Here is a 27,936-nt window from a genome sequence, read left to right as displayed (position 1 = left end):
GGTAAAAGCTACATAAAAATCCAGTATTGTTGAAGTACTTTGAAAACCAAGCTCTGGTGCCTTCAAATTTTACTTTGCATGCTTCTATAATGCTGTATAATACAGTATAACAAAATGAGAATACAACAATTGACTAGTGTTTATTGTACAAAACCAAGGTTACAAAAGTTACAAAATGAGCAAATACATCACACTTTGGTATAAAGTTACAAATGTATCATTAAGTTTATGACAGTTGTATAAAACATTAAAGAGGCACTATCATTACACATCACAGATTTCCTATCAAACAAATTATGCCCTGAACAATGATTTACTGCCCAGTACAGATTCATTCAAGTCCTCCAGATACAAAAAAATGCAAATAAATTACAATTGACTTCACACACTACCATTCCATCACAATCTTAACATTCTTGTAACCATCTTGAGAAGTTCTATCTGACATCTGGCTTTGAATACAGAAAATGTGGTTTTCTTTGTGAGAACTCACTAATTGTTGCAAACAGTGGATAAACAAACAATAGGCCCATGGGCCACAGTGCTCATCTGAAGTCGGGCCCTTCTGTTCTTCACCAGATTTTTTCTCCATATATTCCTATGTAAATCTTATATCATATATTTGGCCCCACCCTACCCTAGGAAGTCATGATTTGAACAAGCTTGAATCTTCACTACCTGAGGATGCTGCCACATAAATATGAGTAAACATGGCTTTGCTATCCTTGAGAATACAATTTTTAAAGACTTCTACTATACATGTATATTCTTATGTAAAACTTTGAGTACCCATTATGGCCCTATCCTACCTCCCTCCCCCCTCCCCGAGGTCTTGATTTGAATTAACTTGATCCTTAACACTGTCATGAAACTTGCATCTAAGTTTCATCTGTTCTTGAAAAGATTTTTTTTAATTACCAAATCAAGTTTTTATTATTTCTTAATTGCCTCTCCTTGGAGGAGGGTGTGGCCCTTCACTTCAACAAATTTGAATCCCATTTACCCAAGGATACTTTGTGCCAATTTTGGTTCTCTGGAGAAGAAGATGAAAATGTGAAAAGTTTATGATGAAGATGACAGACAACAGACATATTTTTTAATCAGAAAAGCTCACTTGAGCCTTCGGTGAGCTGAAAACAGATCATTGAGAAAACAGAACTTCACTACATTTAAGTATTCCTAACAAAGTTTGCTACACATCTGTATCTTTGCTGACTATATATTTCTGTTTTTCGAAAAAAGTCAACAACAAATTACACAGAAAATACCTAATTTTGGTCAGAGAATACAAAAATTACCAAGAGCAAATTTGTATAGAGTATTATAAAGATTTGAGAGAAAAATACAAAAGGCCAACATGCTACAAGACATTCCCCACTTCTTTGTTAATGTCCAACATATCATCTACTTTATGATGCAGATTTTTTTTATTATAATTATTTAAAAGTTTTAACCCAGTATTATGAAGGTTTTGAGTTTACTGCTAGACTCTTCATGAATACGGAGGTGGAGGGATAATCCAGTTTCTACAACACTGGAGATAGCAATTATTTAATTGGTCAGTCTGTTTCTTTCAGTATTTTGATTGGCCATTCTGTTTCTTTCTGTATTTTGATTGGCCAGTCTGTTTCTTTCTGTATTTTAATTTGCCATTCTGTTTCTTTCTGTATTTTGATTAGTCCAACTGTTTCTTTCTGTATTTTCCATGGTAAGTCGGTCATTCTCCTCCTGATTGGTGAGATAATTATTATTTCCTTTCCTCTGAACATGCCTACGCACACAAAAGACGAGAATCAAGACGATAAATAGAGATGCTCCCGCAGAGCCAAGGGAGACCGCCCATGGAAAGGAATGAGAAACCATCACCTCTGAAATCACAGGGGGTCACATTCTTACTCAGTTAAATTACACTATCAATTTTTGCAAAATAATATTCAATAAAGTAAGCAATGCAACTTATTTCAGAGAACTTCACAGATAGCAGAAAAAACTATGGCACCTATTGATATGTATAACTTTTTACAAAAAGTCTTTGAGCATCATATGTTGATGAGTATGGTAATATCTTGCATACTCTCTAAAGAAATAAAGCAAAGAAGCAAAAAAAATTACGATGGGAAATAATTACCTAATAATACAAAAGCTATACGTGACATTTCCTGTGTAAGAGAATAAATTAATGATAATAACAAAAATATAAATTACAAAACGTAATTCATTAACACAATAGTATTAAGGCCTGGTTTTTCAGTCATATAACAACTTTAAAACAATACCTTAACAGAAGCATAACCACATATGTATAATAACATATTTAATACAAAGCAAGCATAAAAAACAGAAGACAGTTGGTCTACAAGAGGGGATTTAAGTTTTGCTCATTTGTTAATAGCATCAAACTAAAAATGTTATTCACACCAACTAACCAACCAATCAACCCCCACCCACCCCCAAAAAATGTCCATATGTAATTCATGTCAACAGACAACAAAACTGGTTATTTCTCTTGTAATTGATTTTCTTGCTCAACAAAAACAACAACAAAATCAACAACAACTAAGTACAAAAAGAAAAAACAATGGAAACCATTTTACAATAGTGATCTTTACAGTGGAGGTCTGTCCACTACACATGCATTCAGTAACAGACTTGACATAAATCCTATTTTTGTTACATGTACGTTGGCTTGGTGATGTAATTATTTCGCTGTGACTCCTCATATGAGGGGGGAAGTGACCCTCTGTCAGGGTCTATGGAGGGAGGTTGATAAGAGGGCAAAGGCATTTGTTCCTCAGGAGGGGCACTTGGCTCCTCCGGCCTGCTGAGTCTCCTGTCATTGCTGCTAGGCTGGTACGTCTGACGCCTCTCTAGGCCTTCACGAATTCTCTGTGCTTTCATATGTTTAACTCGGCAATATATCACAGTTATTATGATGATGAACACAATACCACCGCCGATGGATAAAATTATCACCCACCGTAATGAGACAGGCTCAAAATCTGAAAGACAAAAAATCATCTTCTAATCCTGCAAGATCATCTGATTGATTAGGCTATAGATCTTTTCTAAATCTAAACAGTTTACCTGAACTAATTTCCAGAATTTTTTTTTTTTGGCTGCTATGGGACATATGTACTATTATATAATTTTCAGAGGGCATGAGCTAAACTAGAGGCACATGGGCCACAATGCTCACCCAAGTCACTAATGGCCCTGCTGTTCTTCATCAGCAGATTTTTTTGTTTTAAATTTTGACTCCATGTTGTAGACTAAAGCTTAGCCTTAGGAGGGCTATGATTTAATTAAATTTGAATCCACACAACATTAAGATGCTTTAATATCAATAAACTATAACAAGGACCCCTGTTCTGAAGAAATTTTTCCTGTACATGTGCATTATGTAGATTTCCGATTTTTGTCCAACCCTAATCTGGGTTCATAATAAAAAAAAAAAAATCTGAATCCACAAAACTTTTGAAGGTTTTGCTTATAATGCCTTATTCATATGATTTAGTATGGCCTTGCCACTCTTGAAAAGATTTTTAGCTCCCTTGTAAAACTCTGATCCCTTATTGTAGCCTCAATTTATTCCTGGGTGCCGTGATCTCAATCTAAACTACCTGAGAATGCCTGCATATCAATATGATTAATTATGGCTTTGCATATCAGCCAACAATAAAAAATGATTTGTTTGATGTATTCCTACCAACCCATCAAAACTGCCCCTACCCAATCATTTTTAAGCACTTTAAATTATAAGTTTTTTTGTTTGCAGAAAATTAAGAATGTCACTATCATTTTGAAGGTTTATTATTCCTCTAAGACACATTTCGATTGAAATATTTTTATAGTAATAAATACTTGCTCTGTCAACTTGTTCTGTGCATAATACAATTAATTTTATCTGATTTTTTTGACAATTATAAATGTGTACGATAATCTAAAAACACACACTACCTACACCTTGATAAATGTGGATCAGAGTACACCAAACAAAATTCCTTTATTGATGGCCTCACAAGAGGAAGATTTTAAAAGATTTTTTTTTCTTTTTATTCCTATACCTTCTATTGTGCCCCCTTATCCTCCCCTCCTGGGGTCATGATTTGATCAAACATGAATCTATAATACCTGAGCATGATTCCATATCAATATGACTAATCATGGCTCTGCTGCTCTTGAAAAGTAGATTTTTAAAAGATTTTTTTCTGCATATTCCTAATATGTAAAAACTTTGATCACATATTGTGTCCCCACCCTTCTCCCAGGGGTCATGATTTTAACAAACTTGAATCTACACTATAAAATAAAGCTTCTAAAAGGAATCATCTTTTCTGGCCCAGCGGTTCTTGAGAAGATTTTTTGTAGATGCCATTAAATTTTCACCAAGTCTGAATTATCTCCCCTTGAGAGAGGGCATGACCCTTCATTTAAAAACAACACTTTACCCAAGGATGCTTTGTGGAATATTTGGTTGAAATTGGCCCAGTAGTTCTTGAGGACAGCAAGCTAGATAAACAGACATTGGACAAAATGTGATCTTAAAGTTCACTTGAGCTCTCAGCTCTGGTGAACTAAACAAGAGGCCCAGGGGCCACATCGCTCACCTGAGCACTGTGGCTAGAAAAAAATCAAAAATCAGTTTAGTATTGAAAATCTTAAATGCATAAGTGGTCCCGACCTACCTCTAAAAGGGAGGGGGGGGGGGTATGAATTGAACAAAATTGAATCTACACTAACTAAGGATGCTTACATATTTTTTTGACTGTGACTTTTTCCCCTACAAGTTTGAACTTTGATTGTGGCCCCACCCTACCCCTGGAGGTTACTGATTTGAACATACTTGAATCTACACTATCTGAGGATGCTTCCATATAAATATGACCAACCATGGCTTTGCTGTTCTTGTTAAGAAAATTTTTAAAGATTTTTCCTATTTATTCCAGGGGTCATGATTTGAACAAACTTGAATCTACACCACCTGAGGATACTTTCACATAAATATGACCAATCATTGTTTTGCTGTTCTCAAGAAGAAGATTTTTAAAGATTTTTCCTATATATTCCTATGTAAAACATTGATCGTCCACTGTGGCTCCACCCTACCCCAGGGGGTCATGATTTGAACATACTTGAATCTACACCACCTGCAGATGCTTCTATATAAGTATGACCAATCATGGTTTTGCTGTTCTTGAGAAAAAGATTTTTGAAGATTTTTCCAATATCCTCCTATGTTAAACTTTGATTGTCCATTGTGGCCCCACCCTACCCCCCGGGGTCATGGTTCAAACAAACTTGAATCTACACCACCTGAAAATGCTTCCATAAAAATATGACCAATCATGGTTTTGCTGTTCTTGAGAAGAAGATTGTTGAAGTTTTTTTCTATGTATTCCTACCGTATGAAAAACTTTGATCGTCCATTGTGGTCCCACCCTACCCCTGGGGGTCATGATTTGAACAAATTTGAATCTACACTACCTGACAATGATTCCATATGAGTTTCATCTTTCTTGGCCCATTGGTTCTTGAGAAGAAGATTTTTCAATGATGCCATTAATTTTTCGCTATTTCGTACTTATCTCCCCTTGGAGGAGGGTGTGGCCCTTCAATTGAACAAACTTGAATCCCCTTTACCCAAGGATACTCTGTGCCAAGTTTGGTTGAAATTAGTTCTGGAGAAGAAGATGAAAATGTGAAAAATTTACAACAACGCTAATGACAACAACAATGCCAATGACAATGATGACAGACAACAGACAAATTTTGATCAGAAAAGCTCACTTGAGCCTTCGGCTCATGTGAGCTAAAAAAGCACTGAACATAATGCATAATAAAAAAAAGTCATTTGAAATCTAAAAGTATAAAACAATAGATATATAATGATTTATCTCATTCTTTTATGGAATAAGTAAATCTTTATACATGCACATTGTGGTCATGCAAAAGTGCCAGGGAAATTCCTTTGATGGTCACAATTCTTAGAGAAAATGTTTTGACATGGTCAGAATTTAATAGAGGGGAGGGGGAAAGGAAAGGAAATAAAGGATACTTTTAAATATAGTCATCAAAATAAAAGAAAAAAAAGAAATTCTTGTGGACTGGACCAGAGTAAAAAAAGTCTACGAGATAAATTTCCAGTAACTTTATAATACAAGTAGCATTAACTGACTCTTTGAATTTAAATGGTGCAGTCTCAAGAATATATATACATACATGTATAATACAATGAAACTATTTATAACCCTTTACCAATATAAAAAAAAAAACATGATGATACATGTATTTGAAAGATAAAGAAATACAATATCCTGTTGACCTCCACAACCAGTGTGTGCTTGCATGCAGGTACTCGGACATGTTTACATATGTACAGTGTAAAATAACATACACGGATCTAGAGGAGGGGTGGGGTGGGTCTGGACCCTTCTGAAATTTACAGAGTTATTAATTGTATATACTGAAGCAAATCAAATGTGATTTTGATCACCCTCTCCCTTTGAATATGTGAACACCACCACCACCATGAAATAGGGTTAGGTTTTTTTTTCCACGTTTGGGAATGCATGGACTTATCTCTTTTTTTTTTTTTTGCTTGTCAAGAAATTTTGGGTTGGAAATCTTTTGACAGCGGTGGACCTCCCCCCCCCCCCCCTGAAAAAAATCTTAGATCCGCGCCTGAATAACATGCAGGTACTAAGACATTTACAGTAAAACACGCTTATAACGAAGTGCCATGGATGGGCGATTTTGCTTCGTTATAAACTTATTTCGTTATATCCGTTAGCTTCACAATATGTTTAAAACCCATGGGGAATGAAAATCACTTCGCTATAAGCATCAATTCATTATAAGCGTGTTTGCTATAAGCATGTTTTACTGTATACATATGTACAATAACATGCAGTGCAAAAGAGTTCCTATATTGCTAAATATACAGTGTATGTACATAAGCTATGTACATCTGTTGTCATTGCAGTCAGAAGTGATACAAGTACAGCAATTAAAAGACTTTATATAAATAAATCCTAATCTACATACATGTATACAGATATACAGTCAAACCTCATTATCTCCAACTTCATGGGACAGAGAAAAAAATCTTCAGACTTCAGAGGGTTCAAGATATTGAGGTTAAAATACACTTTTCGATATTAGAGATATCGAAGTTAGAGATACCAAAGTTCAACTGTATTATTTGCTTGGATATTGTCTTCCTAATAATGGTACCTGTTATTTTGTTAATTATTACATATGTAATAAATACTTTTAATTAGATCTGTGTTTTCTGCATAAATTAATTAATAAACAATAACATGAAGAGGATACATTGTATTGCATTCTTATCCCATAGAACTTACTACAATACATTACTTCAAAATGAAAACATCTAAGTATGTATACCAGCAATTAATATTCATTACAAATTACAGCAACTCAAGGGACCTTCTTAAGTTGGATGTGTGAAAATAATTTATTAAAAAAAAATATATATTCTGAATCTTTGATTACGGAGGTGTACAAATTAAATTTACACTATAACAAGCAATACTGTGTAATAATCGTTGTTCATGGGAGGACCAATGTACGTGGATTTCATGGTCACCATACATTACATTCATTTGATACACTGACATAGTTACTTCCCCAATAATCAATAACTTTGTCAATGTATCAGTTCATTGAATCTTCTGTATATATGAGTTACCCATGAAATTACCGGTAAGTCCCAACAAACCAGTAAAATTTTGGCTGCCCAAAAATACTGACACCCTCCACCCCCACCCAAACCCAGTGAATTAAAATGATTCCACAGTATTTTGGGTAAGAAATTTTTGGGATCCTTCAATGGATGCATCTAGATTATTAAATTTTCAAATTCAAGGATTCTATTGACTCCCATAAACAAAAATATTCCATAATTTTACATCTCAGAAATTACCATAAAACAGTTTTTTAAACATAGAAGCCTGCTATAGAAATAATGATTTCTACCAAAAATTATCATTTACTAAAATTTGTATGAACAAATAAAAATGATTGTACTGAGAAAAAAAAAATAAGGAAAAAGAAAGGGTTAATACCAGGTACATGTTTATCTAATGATACATCTAGTAATCATTCAATGCTTAATCTAAACTTTAACTTTAAACTTTAACCCAGTCACTTAAAAGTCATTTACACCATCTCAAAGAATACTGAAGTTTGTATCCCTAGATATATCATCAATGCTAGCTGCTGTCAATTAAGGGCATATATACCCAGTAGGAGAAAATGATAATGGACCTATTCCAAAATCTTAAATCTTAGATGCTGTAAAAATGGAGGTAAATTGCACCCTTAATTAAGGACAGATGATACAAACAATTTTTATCATAAATCTTGAAAATAACAATATTAGTCATGTTTATATGAGTAAATATGAGTTAAACCCCATAGTTTTTAATTTTTCATTCAAAGTTTCACAATAATGGGATATGAAGAGACAAAAAGTTGTACAGATTAATACGGATGGCTGCAGAAAGTTAGATTTTTAAACATCATAGAAAGTGTAAAATTTCTTAATACTTTAAAATCTATTATTTGCATCATTTACAACCAAATTAGATCCAAAAATATATGCCAATCCAGACATCTATTTTTTTTTTTTTTTTTTTTTTTGTATCATCTGTCCTTAACACGGAGTATTTGCAGGGAATAGATAGTGCTTTATGTGCAGCAGCAGATCTTTAAATGAAAGCTACATATCTAGATTTTTCAGTGCTTACCAGCCTTATCCACTGCTTCTGGTACCTTAAATAAATCTGTTTCTTTCACTTTAAAAAAAAAACATAATATGTATATCATTATTCTCTACTGTTTGGTAAATTTTTTTCTTTAATGTACACTACTAGTAATTAATATGATTTTATCAGTGTAAATTAAAGAAAAAAAAATGTCAAATAAAAGACTTCTATCATTATAGCATTTTGTTTTCCAAAGCAGTTCCAGTATTAATTTAGACTGACAAGAGAAAACATATATCTGCTGACCTTTGTGTCTTTGGCAAGCGAAAGGAAATTTGTCCCTGCTGCAGTATTTAAAGGTCCACCTCTGATTCTGTGCATCATGGATGACGCAATCCTTGGTGTCTGCCTCAGACGATGTGTCTAGTCTACAAATATGAATGATAACTTTGTTCCAATTGTCCTTTAAAAGCACCTTCACAAGCTCTGAAGAAACATTTTATAAAAGGGTTTAAAGCTCTAAATATGTAACATTTATAAGTACTTAAATAATACTGGTACTCATTTCAAAGAAACTTTTTAATTAAGTGATGGCTTGTAACTACAAGGTGCCAAATGGTAATAGGGGTGTTAATTTAAGAATTAAAGGAAACACAGTTTAACAATTGCTATAAAGTAAGTCATTCTCATGTCTTACCTGTTTTGGGGGTACCCTGTTGCACCACTGATCCATTTGATTGAGTTTTCCACCTCGATATCATTCAAACCAATCCATACTTTACTCACAGACATGTTGACAGCATAGGCTACAGGAAGTTACAAATATAAGATATATTAACATAATAAATATTTGCACAAGTTTTTACACTGACTTCTATGTCAATTCAAAATTTGAAAACTTGAATTGAGTCTGATGAGTAAAGTTTTGACATTTTAAAAAGATTTTTATCATACATTCCTGTGAAAAAAATATTTTAAGGGCCTTCATTAATTTCACCTTCAAAGTGATGTAAATTTTTTAAAGATATTTGCATTCTCTTTACAAGGGAAAATTATGTGGTAAGTTTTATAAAAATGGCGAAAGGTTCTAAGGCAAGTGTAACAAGAGGCCCATGGGCCACATCGCTCACCTGAGCACATTGGCTAGGCAAAAGCACAATCAGTTCAGTATTGAAAAGACCGGAGGGGGGGGGGGGGGGGGGGGGGGCACTTGAATTTTAAACTATCTGATGATGCTTCCATGTCAATATAACAAATGGCTTTGTACTTGAGAATATTTTAAAAAAAAAATTCCCATATATTCCTTTGTAAAAATTTGATCCCCCATTGTGGCTCCTCCCTATTCCAGGGGTCATCATTTGAACAAACTTGAATCTACACTACCTGAGGATGCTTCCATATCAATATGACTAAACATAGCTTTTCTGTTCTTGAGAAGAAATATTTTTTCTATATGTTCTTATGTAAAACTTTCCATCCCCCATTGGGCCCCACCCTACCCCTGGGGGTCATCATTTGAACAAACTTGAATCTACACTACCTGAGGATGCTTCCATATCAATATGACTAAACATAGCTTTTCTGTTCGTCAGAAGAAGATATTTTCCTTTATATTTCTATGTAAAACTTTGATCCTCCATTGTGGCTCCGCCCTACCCCCGGGGGTCATGGTTTGAACAAACTTGAATCTACATTACCTGAGGATGCTTCCATATAAATATGACCAATTATGGCTTTGCTGTTCTTGAGAAGAAATATTTTTTCTATATGTTCTTATGTAAAACCTTCCATCCCCCATTGGGCCCCACCCTACCCCTGGGGGTCATCATTTGAACAAAATTTAATCTACACTACCTGAGGATGCTTCCATATCAAAATGACTAATCATGGTTTGCAGTTCTTCAGAAGAAGTTATTTTCCTTTATATTTCTATGTAAAACTTTGATCATCCATTGTGGCCCCGCCCTACCCCCGGGGGTCATGATTTGAACAAACTTGAATCTACACTACCTGAGGATGCTTCCATATAAATATGACTCATCATGGCTTTGCTGTTCTTGAGAAGAAGATTTTTAAAGATTTTTCCTATATATTTCTATGTAAAACTTTGATCCTCCATTGCGGCCCCACCCTACCCCCGGGGGTCATGATTTGAACAAACTTGAATCTACACTACCTGAGGATGCTTCCATATAAATATGACTCATCATGGCTTTGCTGTTCTTGAGGAGAAGATTTTTAAAGATTTTTCCTATATATTTCTATGTAAAACTTTGATCCTCCATTGCGGCCCCGCCCTACCCCCGGGGGTCATGGTTTGAACAAATTTGAATCTACACTACCTGAGGATGCTTCCATATAAATATGACTCATCATGGCTTTGCTGCTCTTGAGAAGAAGATTTTTAAAGATTTTTCCTATATATTTCTATGTTAAACTTTGATCCTCCATTGCGGCCCCGCCCTACCCCCGCGGGCCATGGTTTGAACAAATTTGAATCTTAACTACCTGAGGATGCTTCCATATAAATATGACTCATCATGGCTTTGCTGTTCTTGAGAAGAAGATTTTTAAAGATTTTTCCTATATATTTCTATGTAAAACTTTGATCCTCCATTGCGGCCCCGCCCTACCCCCGGGGGACATGATTTGAACAAACTTGAATGTACACTACCTAAGGATGCTTCCACATGAGTTTCATCTTTCCTGGCCCTATGGTTCTTGAGAAGAAGATTTTTAAATGATGCCATTATTTTTTCAGTAATTCCTAATTATCTCCCCTTGAAAGAGGGCGTGGCCCTTGATTTGAACAAACTTGAATCCCCTTTACCCAAGGATACTTTGTGGCAAGTTTGGTTGAAATTGGCCCAGTGGTTCTTGAGAAGAAGTCGAAAATGTGAAAAGTTTACAGACAGACGGACAGACAGACGGACGCCGGACAAAATGTGATCAGAAAAGCTCACTTGAGCTTTCAGCTCAGGTGAGCTAAAAAGCTTACAAGAGACAGCTGATGGACAAATTATAATCAGAAAAGCTCATTTGTGCATTCGGTACAGGTAGCCAAGAAAAATTTGTTCATACCTTGAAATGCTGTGAAAATGTCTTCAGTTGGCAATATAATCAGATTAGATAGACTGTACCCACAGTACTCCTGTGCATTAGCCCATGTCAGGCCATCGGCAGGCTGGGTCATGACTTTGTAGCATTCTAAGGGAGTTAATTCCTTCCAATCTGGTGGACATGAGGTATTTCCTGGGAAAACAATAATAACTCTCTAACTCTTCAATTTATTCAGCATTGCTAAAGTGTATTTTATAAGTTCTTTATTATAAAGCAATTAAATTTACTATTTCTTACCAAATGCTTCAAATTGAAGTATTATGCCTGAATATTTATAGAAGTTTTTGTCATTTGTGGAAAATCTCAGATACACATGCTGGCCCTTGCTGGTGACCTCAAATGGATTAAAGTACCCACATATGGACACCAGGATATCAGAGCTAGGTGTCTCTCCTACAATCAAAATTGTCTTAGATTTTTTAATGAGTTCAAAACAGTTTTATTCTTAATATTCATTGGAAATTTTTTTTAAAAAATCATGATAATTGAGTGAAAAACTAGACAGTTTAACTATTGTCCAATAGTTTCTTACAATTCCCAAAAACTAAGCTCTCTTCAAAATACTGAATGTAAAAACATTTATATTTACAACATTTTACAGTATTTGAAGCCATCACAAGTATAGAAATAATAAAACTAATAACTACTCATCAGCTAACTTTAAGAGGCTATCTATCCACGAACACCCACCATGATCTTCAAAAACTGACCCACTCTCTAAGACAAAAAGTGTCTATCCCTGAATGAACTCTCGGTTCTAATACAGAGACATTATCCCTAAATGAGCACTCACCTTCTAGGAAAATGAACACTCACCACTGTAAATCACTTTTTATTCACAGGAACTTTATTTTTGCGTTATTATTTGAGACAGTCTGCTTGCCAAAATTTCATTCTCGCGTATATTTTTGTTAATATAGATTATATACACCAATAACCAGAATTTGTGGAAGTGTTGTCTCGCTTATAAATACCCAATACCTATATTATTAAAATAAGTTCTCACAAAAATTTGGTGATCTACAGTATCTAAAACACTAAGACTACCCTCCAAGAAACACCCCTATTTTAAATAAAGATCATCCCCCAATGAACACCTACTACCTGGGATAGAGATGAAATCCTTTAAACTCTCAAAGTGTATGAATAAAAAAAACATAATCCCTATATGAACACTCCCTCCTAATATAGAGGATATCCCTTAATAAACACTCATTGTATAGGATAAAGCTGTTATCCTTCAATGAATGCTCACTGTAGGTGTAGGATAAAATAGTATCCATTGATGGACACTCCCTGTCTAATAAAGAGGATATTCCTCAATGAATACTCACTGTGTAGGATAAATAGCATCCATTAATGGAACTCCCCGTCTAATAAAGAGGATATTCCTCAATGAATACTCACTGTGTAGGATAAATAGCATCCATTAATGGAACTCCCCGTCTAATAAAGAGGATATTCCTCAATGAATACTCACTGTGTAGGATAAAATAGTATCCCTTAATGGACACTCCCTGTCTAATAAAGAGGATATTCCTCAATGAATACTCACTGTGTAGGATAAATAGCATCCATTAATGGAACTCCCCGTCTAATAAAGAGGATATTCCTCAATGAATACTCACTGTGTAGGATAAAATAGTATCCCTTAATGGACACTCCCTGTCTAATAAAGAGGATATTCCTCAATGAATACTCACTGTGTAGGATAAAATAGTATCCCTTAATGGCCCTCCCTGTCTAATAAAGAGGATATTCCTCAATGAACACTTGCTGTTGAGGATAAAGAAGACAATTACATGTATCTCTAAATTCACTATCTATACACTCACTATCTAAGATAAAGAGTTTAAATCTCAATGAACACTCACTGTCTAAGACTACAGTCCACACTCACAGTGTCTAGGATAAAGGTGTTACCTCTACCTGAACAGTCCCTGTCTAGGATATACAGTTTATACCTCAGTAAATATTCCCTGTCTAGGATATAGAGTTTATACCTCAATAAACACTCCCTGTAGAGGATAAAGAGTTTATACCTCAATAAACACTCCCTGTAGAGGACAAAGAGTTTATACCTCAATAAACACTCCATGTAGAGAATAAAGAGTTTACACTTCAATAAACACTCCCTGTCTAGGATAAAGAATTTATACCTCAATAAACACTCCCTGTCTAGGATAAAAAGTTTATACCTCAATAAACACTCCTTGTAGAGGATATAGAGTTTATACCTCAGTAAACACTCCCTGTCTAGGATATAGAGTTTATACCTCAATAAACACTCCCTATAGAGGATATAGAGTTTATACTTCAATAAACACTCCCTGTAGAGGATAAGGAGTTTATACCTCAATAAACACTCCCTGTAGAGGATAAACAGTTTATACCTCAATAAACACTCCATGTAGAGGATAAAGAGTTTATACTTCAATAAACACTCCCTGTCTAGGATAAAGAGTTTATACCTCAATTAACACTCCCTGTCTAGGATAAAGAGTTTATACCTCAATTAACACTCCCTGTCTAGGATAAAGAGTTTATATCTCAATAAACACTCCCTGCAGAGGATGAAGATAATATTTCTAAATGAACACTTACCATCTAGTATAAAGAGACTATCCCTGGTATAACAAGAAGTGTACGGAGGTGTATACTCTAAAACTGAGGATAAAATTTTAAAATGTAGTTTGTTTCCTGCCCCTGCATTAATTTTCCAGGAGCAATCCACATTGTTGCTATAGCTACTGGCACCTGATGCCAGTGTGCGAATCGTCCCTGAAGTCACTCCATCAATGTTCACTGTCTCTTTATCTTTACAGTAATAGGTTGCTGCTAATGCTGTTGGTGAAAAATGTAGACAAAGATTACCAAACTTAAAAAAAAAATTACAGATGCCTACAGTGTTGTCTCTTTACAATGAAATCAAATACAAAGAAATGTTGCTGATAGCTAAATATCTCCAAGATTCTATTTTCTCTCTTTTTCTTGATAGTTACTAGCAAACTGGATAAAACAAATTTCCATCTAAAAAAACTGTACAGTAATGGAGCCTTTTTTCTGAGCTCTCAGTTGTATCTGTTAATGATTTACAGGGCATGCCTTTATCTACTAGATCCTTTGGTAAGTGCAGATAATATTCAAAACTGATCACAATACAGTCAAACCTCGTTATCTCAACTTGATGGGGTCAAGAAAAACTTTGAGATATCCGAGGATTCGAGATATGTAGTGTAAAATACTGAATTTTAGAAGTATAAATATGTAGTGATTTAGAAGTCCCAAGTGGTTGGGACTTCTAAATCACTTCGACATATCCATGGTATTTGAGATATCGGTGTTTGAGATACCGAAATTCAACTGTATAATTATACATGTATGATTTCTTTCAAATTGCAAATATATATTTATTTATGTAAATATGGCGGTTTAATTATATATTTTCCTTCTTGAAAATAGAGTTTTCAGATTGTTGCCTATGACTTACCTCTGCACATAAAAAATGATATGTAAACTGTAAAATGTAAAGGGCAAGATAGCTTCATAGTTAGCTCAGCATCTGTAAAAAAAATAATATAAACATGGTGCATTATGGATCAATAAAGATACCCATATCAAACCCCTTAAAATAGAAATGGTCAGCTATTGTCCTTTAAAAACAATTAAAAAAACAGAGTTTTCAATTTTTCCCGGCCCAGGTTTGCCTACCCATTTTACCAACACTCTTTGACAAGGGTCATGCTCAATCATGATAAAATGAAAATTTTTAAAATAAAAATGTAAATGATTATGATATTGTAGCCATAGTAACTTCAGTGCCCTGGTTAAATTCAAAAATCAAATAATATAGGATAAAAGTAGAATTAGTGTTAGTAACCCTGGTTACAAACATATCACCTTAAAACCTAGTACCAATGTTTTGAAATATACCATGATATATTTTAACATTTTAGATGAAATTATTCCGATTCAATGCTAAAATATGCCTTCCAAATTTAGTCTTCATATGACGTTCATTAAAAACTTGTGTTGTCAACAAGTACCCGGTTAACTGGTTAATCATCGAATGATGCGAGTATCGGTTAGTAAAACTGCTACTCAGTTACTTGGATGAATTGAATTTTATAAAGTAAATCAGTAGGAATAATGTATTTTGTTAATAATGTCCCCATTTTATTTACCGTTATTTAAAGTTAGTCTCGACCTAACAAGTTTTACAAATGCAATCGATTTGTTTTGATTAGTATTTAAAGTTTATCTAATTGATGGCTTTGATTGCCAAGGGTATACAAGTTTTGAAGGTTTGGTTTAATTATAATTACCTTACATAAACCTGTGCTAGTCCGCAGTGTAAGATTAACATACACGGGTGGGACAACTAATATTCTTAACCACCTCAGACTGAAGTTTACATATAACTGTGAAACCAGTAATATATAAAACGTAAAACAGCCAACTATTACGGGGTGTTCGAGAACAAATTTATTTAGAAGATATTGTGTTTGTAATTATAAATAAAATTCATATGTAGTGCATTTGTGTTTTGTATATACCGATATACAAAGATAAATATAGAAATTGTAAGGACATTACATACAAGTAATCGGTTACTCGATCGGAAAACTAAGTGCTTAGTAATAACCGGTTACTAAAAATCGTCCGGTATGACAACACTATTAAAAACAACTGACAAAAAATCTATAGGCCTACTCTTTTTTCATTTTTGAATGACCCTCGTATGAACCACATACATTTTAACAGGTAAAGTTCTAATTCATTAATATACATATTCAACACAGATTTTCTTTCCCGAAAAACGGAAAATCTAAACTAAAAAGTCCTTTAAAATACAAGTCAGTATTTCTACCTTGATAATGAAGAAACTCCTCTACTTTTTATTTCGCAATGTTTATCCTCGATGAGTTTTCTCACCTCCACACACAGGAGAGGGCAGAACCAGAGAATGTTGACATCCGGTCTGGGTTGCCAGGAAGCAGGGTTGTAGACTAGCAGACTTCAAAATATACCCTTCAGCGTGTCTCTAATATTTTTTAAGAACAATGTCAAAAGGAGCAATGGACCCATCTACCTTCCAGGCTCTTGTTGATAAAATCCACCAGGTAAGGTCGCGAGAATTTATGCGTTTCTATGGTAAACAATCAGCTGTTAAAATATGCAAACGTTGAGAAAATAAGTGAAATATTTATTACACCAATGACATTCAAATAGAATATCTTTGTTAAATTATATCCTTTTAAAATCTTTTACTGAATAGAAATTAAAGGAATGATCGATGTACATTAGCCTGAAATGATTGCATTTCTCTCCAGTAACTTACACAGTTTCATCCTGAAATAGTCTTTCTGTTCCTCACACAGGAATTAGATTCTACACATACATTCTATACATACATGTATAAACTTTTTTTAAAACTTGACAGGAAACAACATCTTCTGAGAAAAAGGTGGAGATTCTTTACAGCTGTCGAGGATTTTATAACGCAGATCAGGTAATATAAATAATTTGTATATTTTGTCTTGTCATCATAGAGTACTGCACATGTATATGGATATTCAAGCTTTTTTTTCAATGAGGGTGAAAAGAGGGGTGGTTGATTGGAGAGGTGGTGGGGTGCGTGGTCATTTTCCCACTTTACATATGAGGCTATGTTACGTATTATGTTTAAAAGCAAATAATGATTGTGAAGATCAAACGATAAAACTATTCATATTTTTTAGGCTTCTAGACTCCTTAGTTCCTTTGCCAATCCTGCTGACAAAATCAGAGTACTTCGAATTCTGGAGCCAGTAAGTAAAATGTTTAGGGAGATTTTATCTATCACTGATTTTCAATGTAATAAAAAAAAAATAATTTTGTCAAACCTTGTTATTATGAACTTAATTGAACCCCAAAACAACTTTGAAATATTCAAGGATTTGAGATACATTGTATTCAAGTTAAAATACCTTAAGAAAAAGTGGTTGGGACATCCATTGTATTTGAGATATTAATGTTTGAGATACTCAAGTTCAACTGTTTTTTTTTTTTCTGTAAAACTTAATAAATTTGTTAACTTGGCAAATTACTTTACTTTTAAAAACCTTTTTCCAGCGACTGTGTCAAATGACATGTCGAGATGGAAGGGAGATAATAAATGCTGTCAGCATTCACAATGATAAACTGATTGCCTTAGACTGCATTAAGAGGTAAGAACCAACAAACCTGTTAAATTATTGTAATTAAAAAAATAAGTGAGAAAGAGGTGAAGATATTAATGTGATTGTTTTATCAAATTTATTTAGCTGCTCTTTGACTTCTACAGTAAAGTAAGCTAGAGTGTACACCAATAATGATTGTTTTATCCTGTTTTCTTCAGAGTACTTTCTGACTACCAAAGTAAACTGGGTGAGGAGTACATTTTGAGTGCCTTCCCATTTGAAAATGACAAACTTAGGGCAATGCAAATATTGCAAACAGTGAGTACAGACTAAAACTCTTTTTCCTACATTCATAAAATAGGGAAGCATTTATTTTTTTGTTTTCCTATGTACATTACCGGTACTTCATTCCTTGGTAGGTCAACTCATTTGTTGGAGACCATGTGGCCGCAGGAGGACACCAGGGTTATGCAGCATTAGGAGGTCTGTATACACAAGCCCGCCCTATGGTGCCTCATCTTTATGGACCTGTGCCTGAGCAAGCAAAATTAATACCTGTAAGTTTTCAGAAAAGTGATCTTTTTATGAAATCTAATGTGAGATTTGAGTTTTCTTCCTACAGTTTTAAATTATTAAATTATAACAATTTTGTCATCTGCATAAAGTTTGTAAACCTCAAAAATAATGTACCATTACAAAACTTATGTGATTTTTGGTATTTAGGGGCATGGTAAAATAGAAATTCCTCCAGAAGCACAACCTGGTGTTGTTCCTTCAATCTACACTGGCCATCCATCCTATGCCTATCCCCCTGACAGGAGTTATGATGAGGACAGGGGCTACCCCGGGAACTCAGACCTGGGTCAGACTCTACCTGGGGATTACCCCAAAGGAGCACCTCCTCTGGGATATCACAGTGGTGCCCCAAATCCCACTGGCTTTTTAAAACTGGAGTCATAAAATAATTAACTATTTTTCAAATTACCTATCAGGAGAACTATGTTTCTTTTTTGAATTTATGTATCAATCATTATTAAAATTATTGCATTGTACAAAACCACAAATTTTAAAATATAACACTCCATTGTTTTCTTTTGCCTTCATTCATTGATGATGTGATAAAGGATTAAGATAGCATTAAACATTGTCAGTGTTACTGAATTCCAAAATTTGCAAGGATTATGTATTTTAATTTTCAATGATATGTACAAGTTTGCACTGCACATGCATTTTTATGTATAACTCAAGATCAATCTGGCATGTAATCAGTAATTTTTTATAAAGAGGACAGACAGCTTTCCCCCCTTTGTTTTACATTGAACCTATTTATTTTTTAAACAAATTGTTTTTATTGGTTAGATTAACATTTTTGTAATGTTAAACTGCTTGTTATACTTTTGTTGATTTTGTTTTTGTGAAATTGATTAGAAATAGATAAATGTATGTTAAAATTTGAAAAAGTTGTTATGTTTGGGTTGACCCTTTCTTTTTTTCCACATGAATCATTATACAAGCACAATTGTAATTTAATGTTGCTAAATGACTTATATTCACAAGTTGAGCACAGGTGATTTGGTGCATGTGTACTTCTTGTTATGTAACACCTATCAGTATTATACCTTCATGTTAGTATAGAAATCATTTATGCTTATTAGATAAAGCTGATTTTGTTTTATACATTTATGTCTTTTTTTTGTTTGTGTGTGTGGAACACACCTGTTTTGCAATGTAATCTGGAAATCCTAACACATTTGCAAGAATAAATGTTTCTTCTAGAAAACCCAATACTCTTATATAGTTTGTGATTTTAGGTAAAACAGATACTGGTACCTGTAACTCATGAAAGTGAACCTAATCCAACCTTCTCAGATTCAAGACATACCACTTCTACATGTACACAATTCACATTAAAGCCAAACAAATATGGTAATAATTTTAATACACATTTCTTGGTTACATTTGCCAGTAAAACAAAAAGCCAAATGTTCCAGACATGGCTTCTACAAGGAATGTTATGTTTTTGATGCTGTCTAGGTATTGCAAAGACTTGAAAACAATTACACATTAACATTTGTGGGCATATTGTTCACGGTTCTAACAGTTCTAAATATCATTAAAATCAAACTTCTGACTAGAATATACATGAAGTGAAATGGTCTTGATATTATAGCTACTTGCTATATACTCTAAAACTACATGCCATTGGATGTAATTCAATGGGATCATAGTTGATATTCTACAAGTTTTACACGCATAAATGTAAATCAACACTTTTAGAGTTACAACCAAAAAATACAATGTATTGGAGTGGATTTCAACAACTTGTACCCTCTTATATATAATTAATAATTCTATATGGTGTAGACTGCACACTCTGAAATCTGAGATGAGACATGTCTTAGATTGAAAAATAAAAGATGTTACAGAAAGAATTCAATGAGAAGTTCTCACCCAATATATATTGCAGTGAGAATATGTAACTCATTTTTTGTCATTTGAAAATCACAGCCTTATATAAATAAACAATTAAACCCTCATTTTGGCATCCTGCCATGTTATCAGTGTTAGTAAGTTTGACACTGTGGTTGATCAGAATATTGGAATGTAGCTGTCAATCTTGGCCCTGTGTCTCTGAGCCACACACTCCGCTATCCATATAATGTTTCTATTCTCTTGCTCCTTTAGTTTTACGTAGGCATAAAACACTCCAAACTGAAACTGCTGCATGAAGGAGTTCTTCATGAATTTCACCTGAAATACACATATTTAATAAGTAGGTCATAAAACCATCATATGCACATGAAAATACAAAATTGTACATGGTAACTCAAGCACTACAAAAGTTCAACATAAATGAATCAATTTCTACATTCATTTTTTTTTCATTAAAAATATTAAAGTAAGTAATACTCTACACTGAAAACTTATTACCTCTTGTTCAAAGAATTTGTCCTCCAGAGTTTTCTCCCCTGGTCCAGTACCACTTCCCTCAAACAAGTCCTTGTAGTTCTTCAAAAAATAATCATATTATAATATATTAATAATCCAGACTAAAATTTGGCCATTTTTTCTTGCAATTAACATTCTGTTGATTCAGATAAGAGCGAATTTAAAATAATGTGTCAAACATCATTTCTAAAATATCAATTTCTATTGTCATATTGCGTATTTTGTTGCAATATTAATTTTAATACTATGCATTTTATACTTTCCACTACACATGCTTTTACACATAAAAAACTACTAAATTTATGAAAATGGATTTAAATATCTTACAAAGCATGAACATGACTTTATAAACAACTATCTATATAAATATAAAGCTTACCCCGTAAATGTCAGCCACCTGTCTCACTGAGTCATAATCATCAGCCTTAGCCAGGAGCTGGAGACCGTAAGGGTACAGGTCTCCACAGCGGGGATACAGCTTGGCTCGGTCCTCTTTTGTCAGCTCAGTCCCAAATGAGTTGATTGTGATGATGAAAGCTCTTCTGTCTGCCTCAAACTGAAATGTACAATTATGACTGATACTCTGTTGTTCATATAGTCATAATTTCACCCATACTCTGTTGTTTATATCACCATAATGTCACCATACTCTGTTATTTATAAATTTATCACCATATTGTCACATGATATTGGACTTCCAATAGTAAGCTCTAAATTCAAATAGACTACACTTTAAATTACTTTCTCCTTTCTTTCTTGTTTATTTCTATATATTCCTTCACTGATTACTGGAAAAAAATGTTCTTAATACATGTATTCCGTCTAAGAAATAGCATAAGTTATGTCATCACTACAGTACATATTAACTTAGTCAATGTACTTATACCCAATGTCATCACTACAGTACATATTAACTTAGTCAATGTACTTATACCCAATGTCATCACTACAGTACATATTAACTTAGTCAATGTACTTACAGCCAATGCTTCACACATGGCATCAGCAGTTGATCCACCCAACTCCCGACAGAAACTGTAAAAGTCTTCCAAGTAAGCCTGCAATAATCAACAATACGACATACAGATTACAATAAAGCACATTTGATTTATGTCCCATTCTAAGACTGTCGTTTCATATAAAATGTACAACAATATGAAATACCTTGTACAAAGTGTTTCTGATGATTTCAATGTTCATCTCATCAAGATCTTGTTCAGATATACAGTCAAGGAAATAGGGAGCTGGTAAATACAAAATACAGGGTATTTAAATTATACAGGATACTAATTTCTCATCATGTTTATGACATCTGAAATATGATACACATTATTCTAAGGCAGTTCAGTTATGAAATATTGATACTGTTTGTAGCAAATTTCTATTACCTAATATCCTATGAAATGTTAATATCATTGTGACAGGAATATAAATATAAATGTTCAGAGTGACATTACCAATAGGCGTGTCCACAAGCACGGCATTGTATAACTCTGCAGGAGTCGAAGCAATATGAATGGCCTCCATTTGTTCAAAGCTTCCCAGTGGGTGACATTTTGGAATGAGTTCATTGATAGGACGCTGATGTAGAATTCCCGTGATCAAGAGGATGATGTTGTCAATCATGTAGCTGTACCTGATTTACATCCAGAAAATATCAAGTAAAATCAGTATTTTCATATAACTGACTAATTATGAATAGCTTTTACAGTTCAGTTACTTACGTGATATAGTCTAGGAATGTGGACATTGGTTCCACACATTGATTGCGTAAGTGCTGAAATTCCACAACTAACTTCTCTTTTAATTTGTCGTCAATCACAGACACAGTGAGTGGACTTGGTTCATTTGCAAGAAAATTTCCATAGTCTGTGCTCTGTAGATGTAACTTCAAGTCTGAAAAATATCAAACGAGAAATAACATTGAAAATATGTATTGAGCATGTTGATATGTCATCAGAGTGAAAGGAAAATAAATTGCAAATACATTCAGAATGCCGGTAATCTCAATCCCACTGTGTGGCTTTAAAATGTACCTGTCCAAACATAAACTGTCTTTAACTAAAACAACCTGTTGTTGCTTATCTATTTCAAATCAAAAAAGGCACTTTCTACAAGCTGGCTGTGAATTCAAACTGCAATACTCTTGCATGCCACAGAAAATTTACACTATAAACAGCTTCGTGTATTCAAAATACTCAATTTAAACAACTTTTTTTTCTGTAAAAAAACTGACATTGACAACCAACAAATTGTTAACAACTGAGCAACTCCACCTGTTCTTGGGGCAATGGAAACAAGGAGAAGAGCTAGAGGGGGATAAAGTGCAGGAGAAGAAGGCTTTGGAAAAAATACAAGGGCAAGGGAGGAAGTTTAGAATCAGGTTCCACTTCCCCGACTTTGAACTATCACCCTTGTATTCTCCCACCACCACCATAAAATCATAAGGAATGGCGTGGGTCTATCAGAAAACCATACAGTACTAATTAACAATAAGGGTCTATTTAGTATACACGTCCCTGTTAACAGTTACATGGATGTAAGAATCCCCCCCCTTTTCACATACAAATTATCAATATGATCAGCTTACTGCTACATATTTACTATAACAGGTTCTCATTCTTTATCCATAAGATAGAAGATATTTATTCCGACTAAATAGAAGATAAATATTACAGAACGAAAAGCAGAGAACTCGAAAGAGGTCTTGTGACAGTTACGACATCACTGTACCTTCCAGGGTTTCACACTGAACCAAGTTTAAATAATCGCTCTGCTTGAGGATCCCGCTCTTAAATCCTCTTAACAGACCTTCCAGATACCCGTGGTCTATATTAAACGTCATCTCTTGCATATAACCCATCATCATTTTTGCAAAATTGTATTGAATACCACTGTTGTCGTGTGATCAATTACGGAAATGATAATTTTTAGGTCGCCCTCTGTTGGCAGTGAAGGATGATTCCCGAGCCCGATGTCAATAGCTATTACTATGTTTTTAACAAGACTTGTTACTTTGCGCTACATGTATTTACAAAAAAAAAAAAAAAACAAAACAAAACAAAACAAAACAAAACACATCTTTGCAATCCAAGGGTTTTCAGTCCGCATCGCTCTCCACAAACAGCGATGCTGACCGAAAACCAATATGTGCCATACAAGACTTCTCGGATTTGTATGCGCGGATCTAGATTGGGATTTTTAGAGTTCTAAATTTATATAGTAGGGTAACCAAATAATGACTTGGACCCCCATAGGAAACACAGACCCCTTTTTAAAATGGCAAAATTGTCTTAAGCCCTCCCCCACCAATTCCCCACCCACCCCTAAAAAAATGAGTTTGGGTTTGGACAAGTTATTAAATTCTTTGAGCTTGTTAAATAAAATTCTGAGTCTGTTTTTTTTTAAAGTGGTGTGCCCCGACCCCACTTCCCTGGAAAAAAATTCCTGGATATGCACATGATATAATTATAGATCATATATCGATCATACAGTGATTGAATATAAATTAAACTATGTAAGATGTAAGGAAAAAAAGGGGGACTAACGAAAAACATCCGGTGAATGTTTTTTTGAATTCATATTAGTGACACTGGAAGAGGGGTGACATAATAGCTGTTCAAAATGATACAAAATTTCTTTAATAAAATATAGGTGCACAGAGGGGTTTTTTTATGGGGGGGGGGGGGGGGGGCATACTCCATTATACTCCATGCAGAGTTAATTCTCCGGGACTTTCCCTACGAATAATATCATATGGAATTCTAGCGTAACGTAATACTAAACTGTCTGGAGCTTGGGGGGGGGGGGGGGGGGTTGCAAAGACATGCATCTTGTTGCTTGGTTGGCATGACGTCATAATCGTTATTGTGACTTCACCACCGTTTGTTCTACAGTGGAACTGTTATAAGCCCACGCAGTTAGAGACTGTTCTGCATTTTTTAAGGTTACATCTCTTCAAGCATCACAAAGACAACAAAGATGGATGTCTTCACTCGTAAGAGGGTAATGTATCTAATACTGAATAAACATTTTAGTGGTAGGAAAGTAACAGATATTATCATCATAAAAAATATAGAGTTCTCTTTTTCATTAAAAAAAATCTTTAAATTACTTTCAAGGTACCATCGTATCACTATTATTTATAATCATTTGTTTTATTATTCATTATTTATTTATCAGGCCCGTAGGAAGCAATTTCAGTTTTTTTGTTTTTTTTGGGGGGGGGGGGGCACAGCCATACATTTTTTTTTAATGATTTCTTGTTCTGTATATTGCCACAGTTATAACTTCAGAAACACGTTTGAAAACCGTGCTACATATTGCTCGGCCTTTTCTTTCTTTCTTTTTTTTTAATAATACACTTATTTATGACTCCCTCTCGATTTATGGAATAGTTCTAATGCTATGCACAGGTACTGTCAGCGTAGACCAAGACATACATGTACATATAGTTTGCAAATTGGATTCCCATTTGATTCTTTGCTTTCGTTCTTTGACAATAATCATGTCTTTAGCCTGATGTACGAAATAAAACCTTTAATATTTACATTGTCAGTCTTATAAGTGTTCAGTTGAAAATTGCTTTTATTAGCGATAATACGATCATACATGGAAATAAGATTTCTTCATTAGTAGGCATTATACAATTTCAGGTGTTGGAACTTTTTGTATGCAGAAAGAATTAGTGTCATTGGAAAATACTAACCTGGGATTATATATCACTGGTGTTATAGAATAAAAGAAACTATTAACATTATTTTTAGATAATCACCGATCTACACACAGGGAGACCAGTTCGATTCCAGAAGGATGGGAAATGTACCGATTCGATCGGGGAACCTGCTCGGAAAGGGAATAGAGTGTGGAGAAAAAAAGTAAATATCGAGCTTAATTATATGCATTCTATCCAAATAATTTTAATTTAAACAAGACAAATTTAATTTAGATATTGATAATAATGCTGATATTTAAAGGGTTCGTAGAGAGAGAAATTGAAGGTAAATAAACTTTTCCCGACAATAACATTTATACGGATAAAAAAAAAATGATATTAACTGCCGAGAAAAAAAAACTTTCTCCAGGCCAATAACTTTTTTAGAGTTTCTTTTTAATCAAGAAAATCTATCCTTCTTAATTTATCACATTAGCGAAAAATTAAAAAATTATTCGCAGCTAATAATTTTGCAGTCCCAGCATCGAGAGAACCTGAGAAGCGGAGACGCAACAGAGTTTTGGGAGAATGACAGATCCTATTATAGTAGTAATGACGCAGCAAGACCTCGGGCGATAGATGGGAGATCCCCTCTTAACCGCTACTATAGCAATGACGCCGCGAGGCCACAGGAGAATGACAGATCCCCTCACCGCTACAATAGCACTGAAACATCTAGGCCTCGAGAAGCACATGTAGATGGGAGATCCCCTCTTAACCGCTACTATAGCAATGACGCAGAGAGGCCACAGGAGAATGACAGATCCAGTCACCGCTACAATAGCACTGAATCATCTAGGTCTCTGGAGGTAGATGGGAGATCCCCTATTAACTGCTACAACAATGCTGACGGAGCGAGTGTTCAGAAAAATGGAAGATCCCCTCTTAATCGCTACAATAGTGCTGACGAAGAGAGGTTTCAGAAGAATGGAAGATATCCTCTTAATAGCTACATTAGTGCTGACGAAGAGATACCTAAGAATGGAAGATCCCCTCTTAATCGCTACAATAGTGCTGACGAAGCGAGACCTCAGAATGGAAGATCCCCTCTTAATAGCTACAATAGTACAGATGCAGCAAGGCCTAAGGAGAACTGAAACAATGAGGCCTTGGAAAAGTAGCAGTACCCCTCTTAACCGCTACAACAGTATTGATGCAATGAGGCCTCGGGAAAATGCGAGTTCACATAGCCGCAAAATTAACACTGACAGAGTGAGGACTTGGGAGAATTTAGGATCCTCTCTTCACTGCCATAGCAGGTCCTTGACCCAGTCAGATTGGAGCAACGGTAACGACCACAGCTCAGAGGTAGTCAACCCTGGACCTAGTCACACCTCTCGGATACAAGAGGCCCAGTCTTTGTCCAGTGACAACCCAGATGTGGTGAGACAAGTTAGTATATAAGTTAGAAGGTTTGAACTGGAAATAAAAGCTTCATGTACATGTCTCTGAAATACTAAAATTTATCAATGGCACCTTTTCAGAATAAAGAGTGTATACAAATAGGCTCTTTCTTCAAATTATAGAACTATCTTCAAACTATGATCTATCCAAACGCATTTTTAACAATTCTCGGACATTCGTCATTATGAATTCTGAATGAAACGTATTGTGTCTTTTGTTACAGGACCTGAGACAGAAGCTGACCGGTTTTACAGAGTCCAGACTGTTGATCAAACATTCTGCAAATGAACTGGTTCGTATAATGTTTTAATTTATTTCCTCAATAATAAGGAATGATATTATAATAATTCTTTTGTATTAGAGAAGATTCGCCAATGGCCTCGATAAGTATTCACCAACCATGTCTCTTTTAGAACATTTTAGTAGCATCCATTATGATTATTGTTTTTTTCTGTAGGAACCACATCAAGCTCTGTCCAAAAAGCGAAAACGAGTGGAAACAGGGGAGGATGGCGCGATCAAACCTCCAGCGAAGAGGATCAAGTTACTGGAAGATTGTGCACAAACTGACTGTGAATTGGTTAGAAAACGAAAATTCATCTACAACAAAATTTTAAATTCAGTAACTGACTTGTAATGCAAAAGTCGATATGTGTATATTTATCTTGATTTTAATTGCTTGTTCAAAACTTTAAAAAATGTTTCAGTTGCCGTGTGATTGGGAGGATGAGTTGGACCTCAATAAGCCCCTTTCAGACGGTACCTGGGAGGATGAGTTGGACCTCAATGAGCCCCTTTCAGACGGTACCTGGGGAGGATTTAGACCCTCATCCGACAAGAGTGTTTCTTAATTCGCTAC

The 27,936-nt window shown here is 34.6% G+C and overlaps 4 protein-coding genes across 5 annotated transcripts; 2 read left to right on the top strand and 2 right to left on the bottom strand.

Moving 5' to 3' along the window:
- Positions 1-125: 125 nt before the first annotated feature.
- LOC133206256 (uncharacterized) lies at positions 126-16,758 on the bottom strand. Of its 2 annotated transcripts, XM_061342205.1 has the most exons (9): positions 16,720-16,758; positions 15,340-15,411; positions 14,454-14,693; positions 12,087-12,242; positions 11,811-11,981; positions 9,427-9,535; positions 9,036-9,157; positions 8,772-8,819; positions 126-2,999 (listed from the first exon to the last, which is right to left on the bottom strand). In XM_061342205.1, exons 2-9 carry the CDS (start codon positions 15,395-15,397, stop codon positions 2,671-2,673), a joined length of 1,233 nt encoding a protein of 410 aa, XP_061198189.1. In that variant the 5' UTR covers positions 15,398-15,411; positions 16,720-16,758; the 3' UTR covers positions 126-2,670. The 2 variants fall into 2 exon arrangements, with proteins under 2 accessions (XP_061198189.1, XP_061198190.1); XM_061342206.1 differs by lacking the exon at positions 16,720-16,758 and having other exon boundaries at positions 15,340-15,423.
- Positions 16,759-16,821: 63 nt separating this feature from the next.
- On the top strand, positions 16,822-19,795 carry LOC133205325 (uncharacterized). The gene is made up of 7 exons (XM_061341111.1): positions 16,822-16,972; positions 17,293-17,361; positions 17,591-17,659; positions 17,964-18,058; positions 18,229-18,328; positions 18,430-18,567; positions 18,734-19,795. Exons 1-7 carry the CDS (start codon positions 16,913-16,915, stop codon positions 18,968-18,970), a joined length of 768 nt encoding a protein of 255 aa, XP_061197095.1. The 5' UTR covers positions 16,822-16,912; the 3' UTR covers positions 18,971-19,795.
- Positions 19,796-19,930: 135 nt separating this feature from the next.
- LOC133205645 (V-type proton ATPase subunit d-like) lies at positions 19,931-23,897 on the bottom strand. Its single transcript, XM_061341491.1, has 8 exons — positions 23,693-23,897; positions 22,684-22,855; positions 22,417-22,595; positions 22,124-22,203; positions 21,940-22,017; positions 21,339-21,515; positions 20,942-21,019; positions 19,931-20,761 (listed from the first exon to the last, which is right to left on the bottom strand). Exons 1-8 carry the CDS (start codon positions 23,826-23,828, stop codon positions 20,600-20,602), a joined length of 1,062 nt encoding a protein of 353 aa, XP_061197475.1. The 5' UTR covers positions 23,829-23,897; the 3' UTR covers positions 19,931-20,599.
- A 976-nt stretch (positions 23,898-24,873) lies between these two features.
- On the top strand, positions 24,874-26,770 carry LOC133205083 (uncharacterized). Its single transcript, XM_061340824.1, has 3 exons — positions 24,874-24,964; positions 25,726-25,836; positions 26,150-26,770. The coding sequence occupies exons 1-3, from the start codon at positions 24,941-24,943 to the stop codon at positions 26,768-26,770; spliced, it is 756 nt and encodes a 251-aa protein (XP_061196808.1). The 5' UTR covers positions 24,874-24,940.
- The last annotated feature ends 1,166 nt before the right edge of the window (positions 26,771-27,936 follow it).

The sequence above is a fragment of the Saccostrea echinata genome, unplaced genomic scaffold (genome assembly GCF_033153115.1).
Source record: "Saccostrea echinata isolate AGI-Se365-2 ecotype Australia unplaced genomic scaffold, CSIRO_AGI_Sech_v1 ptg000054l, whole genome shotgun sequence".
Classification (NCBI taxonomy): domain Eukaryota; kingdom Metazoa; phylum Mollusca; class Bivalvia; order Ostreida; family Ostreidae; genus Saccostrea; species Saccostrea echinata.
The sequence above is the reverse complement of the archived record's forward strand: the minus strand, read 5'-3'. Positions and strand labels throughout refer to the sequence as shown.

Bases quoted from the DNA above. Each gene is read 5' to 3' on its own strand.
- LOC133206256 (XM_061342205.1), bottom strand. From the start codon at position 15,397: ATGAAGCTATCTTGCCCTTTACATTTTACAGTTTACATATCATTTTTT. The intron at 14,694-15,339 runs GTAAGTCATAGG...TTTCACCAACAG, and splicing joins ATCATTTTTTATGTGCAGAG to CATTAGCAGCAACCTATTAC. The intron at 3,000-8,771 runs GTAAGCACTGAA...TTTGTCTTTCAG, and splicing joins AGAAGCAGTGGATAAGGCTG to ATTTTGAGCCTGTCTCATTA.
- LOC133205325 (XM_061341111.1), top strand. From the start codon at position 16,913: ATGTCAAAAGGAGCAATGGACCCATCTACCTTCCAGGCTCTTGTTGAT. The intron at 18,059-18,228 runs GTAAGAACCAAC...TGTTTTCTTCAG, and splicing joins GCCTTAGACTGCATTAAGAG to AGTACTTTCTGACTACCAAA. The intron at 18,568-18,733 runs GTAAGTTTTCAG...TTTGGTATTTAG, and splicing joins AGCAAGCAAAATTAATACCT to GGGCATGGTAAAATAGAAAT.
- LOC133205645 (XM_061341491.1), bottom strand. From the start codon at position 23,828: ATGATGATGGGTTATATGCAAGAGATGACGTTTAATATAGACCACGGG. The intron at 22,204-22,416 runs GTAATGTCACTC...TGTATTTACCAG, and splicing joins GCTTGTGGACACGCCTATTG to CTCCCTATTTCCTTGACTGT. The intron at 22,018-22,123 runs GTATTTCATATT...TGATTATTGCAG, and splicing joins TCAGAAACACTTTGTACAAG to GCTTACTTGGAAGACTTTTA.
- LOC133205083 (XM_061340824.1), top strand. From the start codon at position 24,941: ATGGATGTCTTCACTCGTAAGAGG. The intron at 24,965-25,725 runs GTAATGTATCTA...CATTATTTTTAG, and splicing joins ATGTCTTCACTCGTAAGAGG to ATAATCACCGATCTACACAC. The intron at 25,837-26,149 runs GTAAATATCGAG...ATAATTTTGCAG, and splicing joins ATAGAGTGTGGAGAAAAAAA to TCCCAGCATCGAGAGAACCT.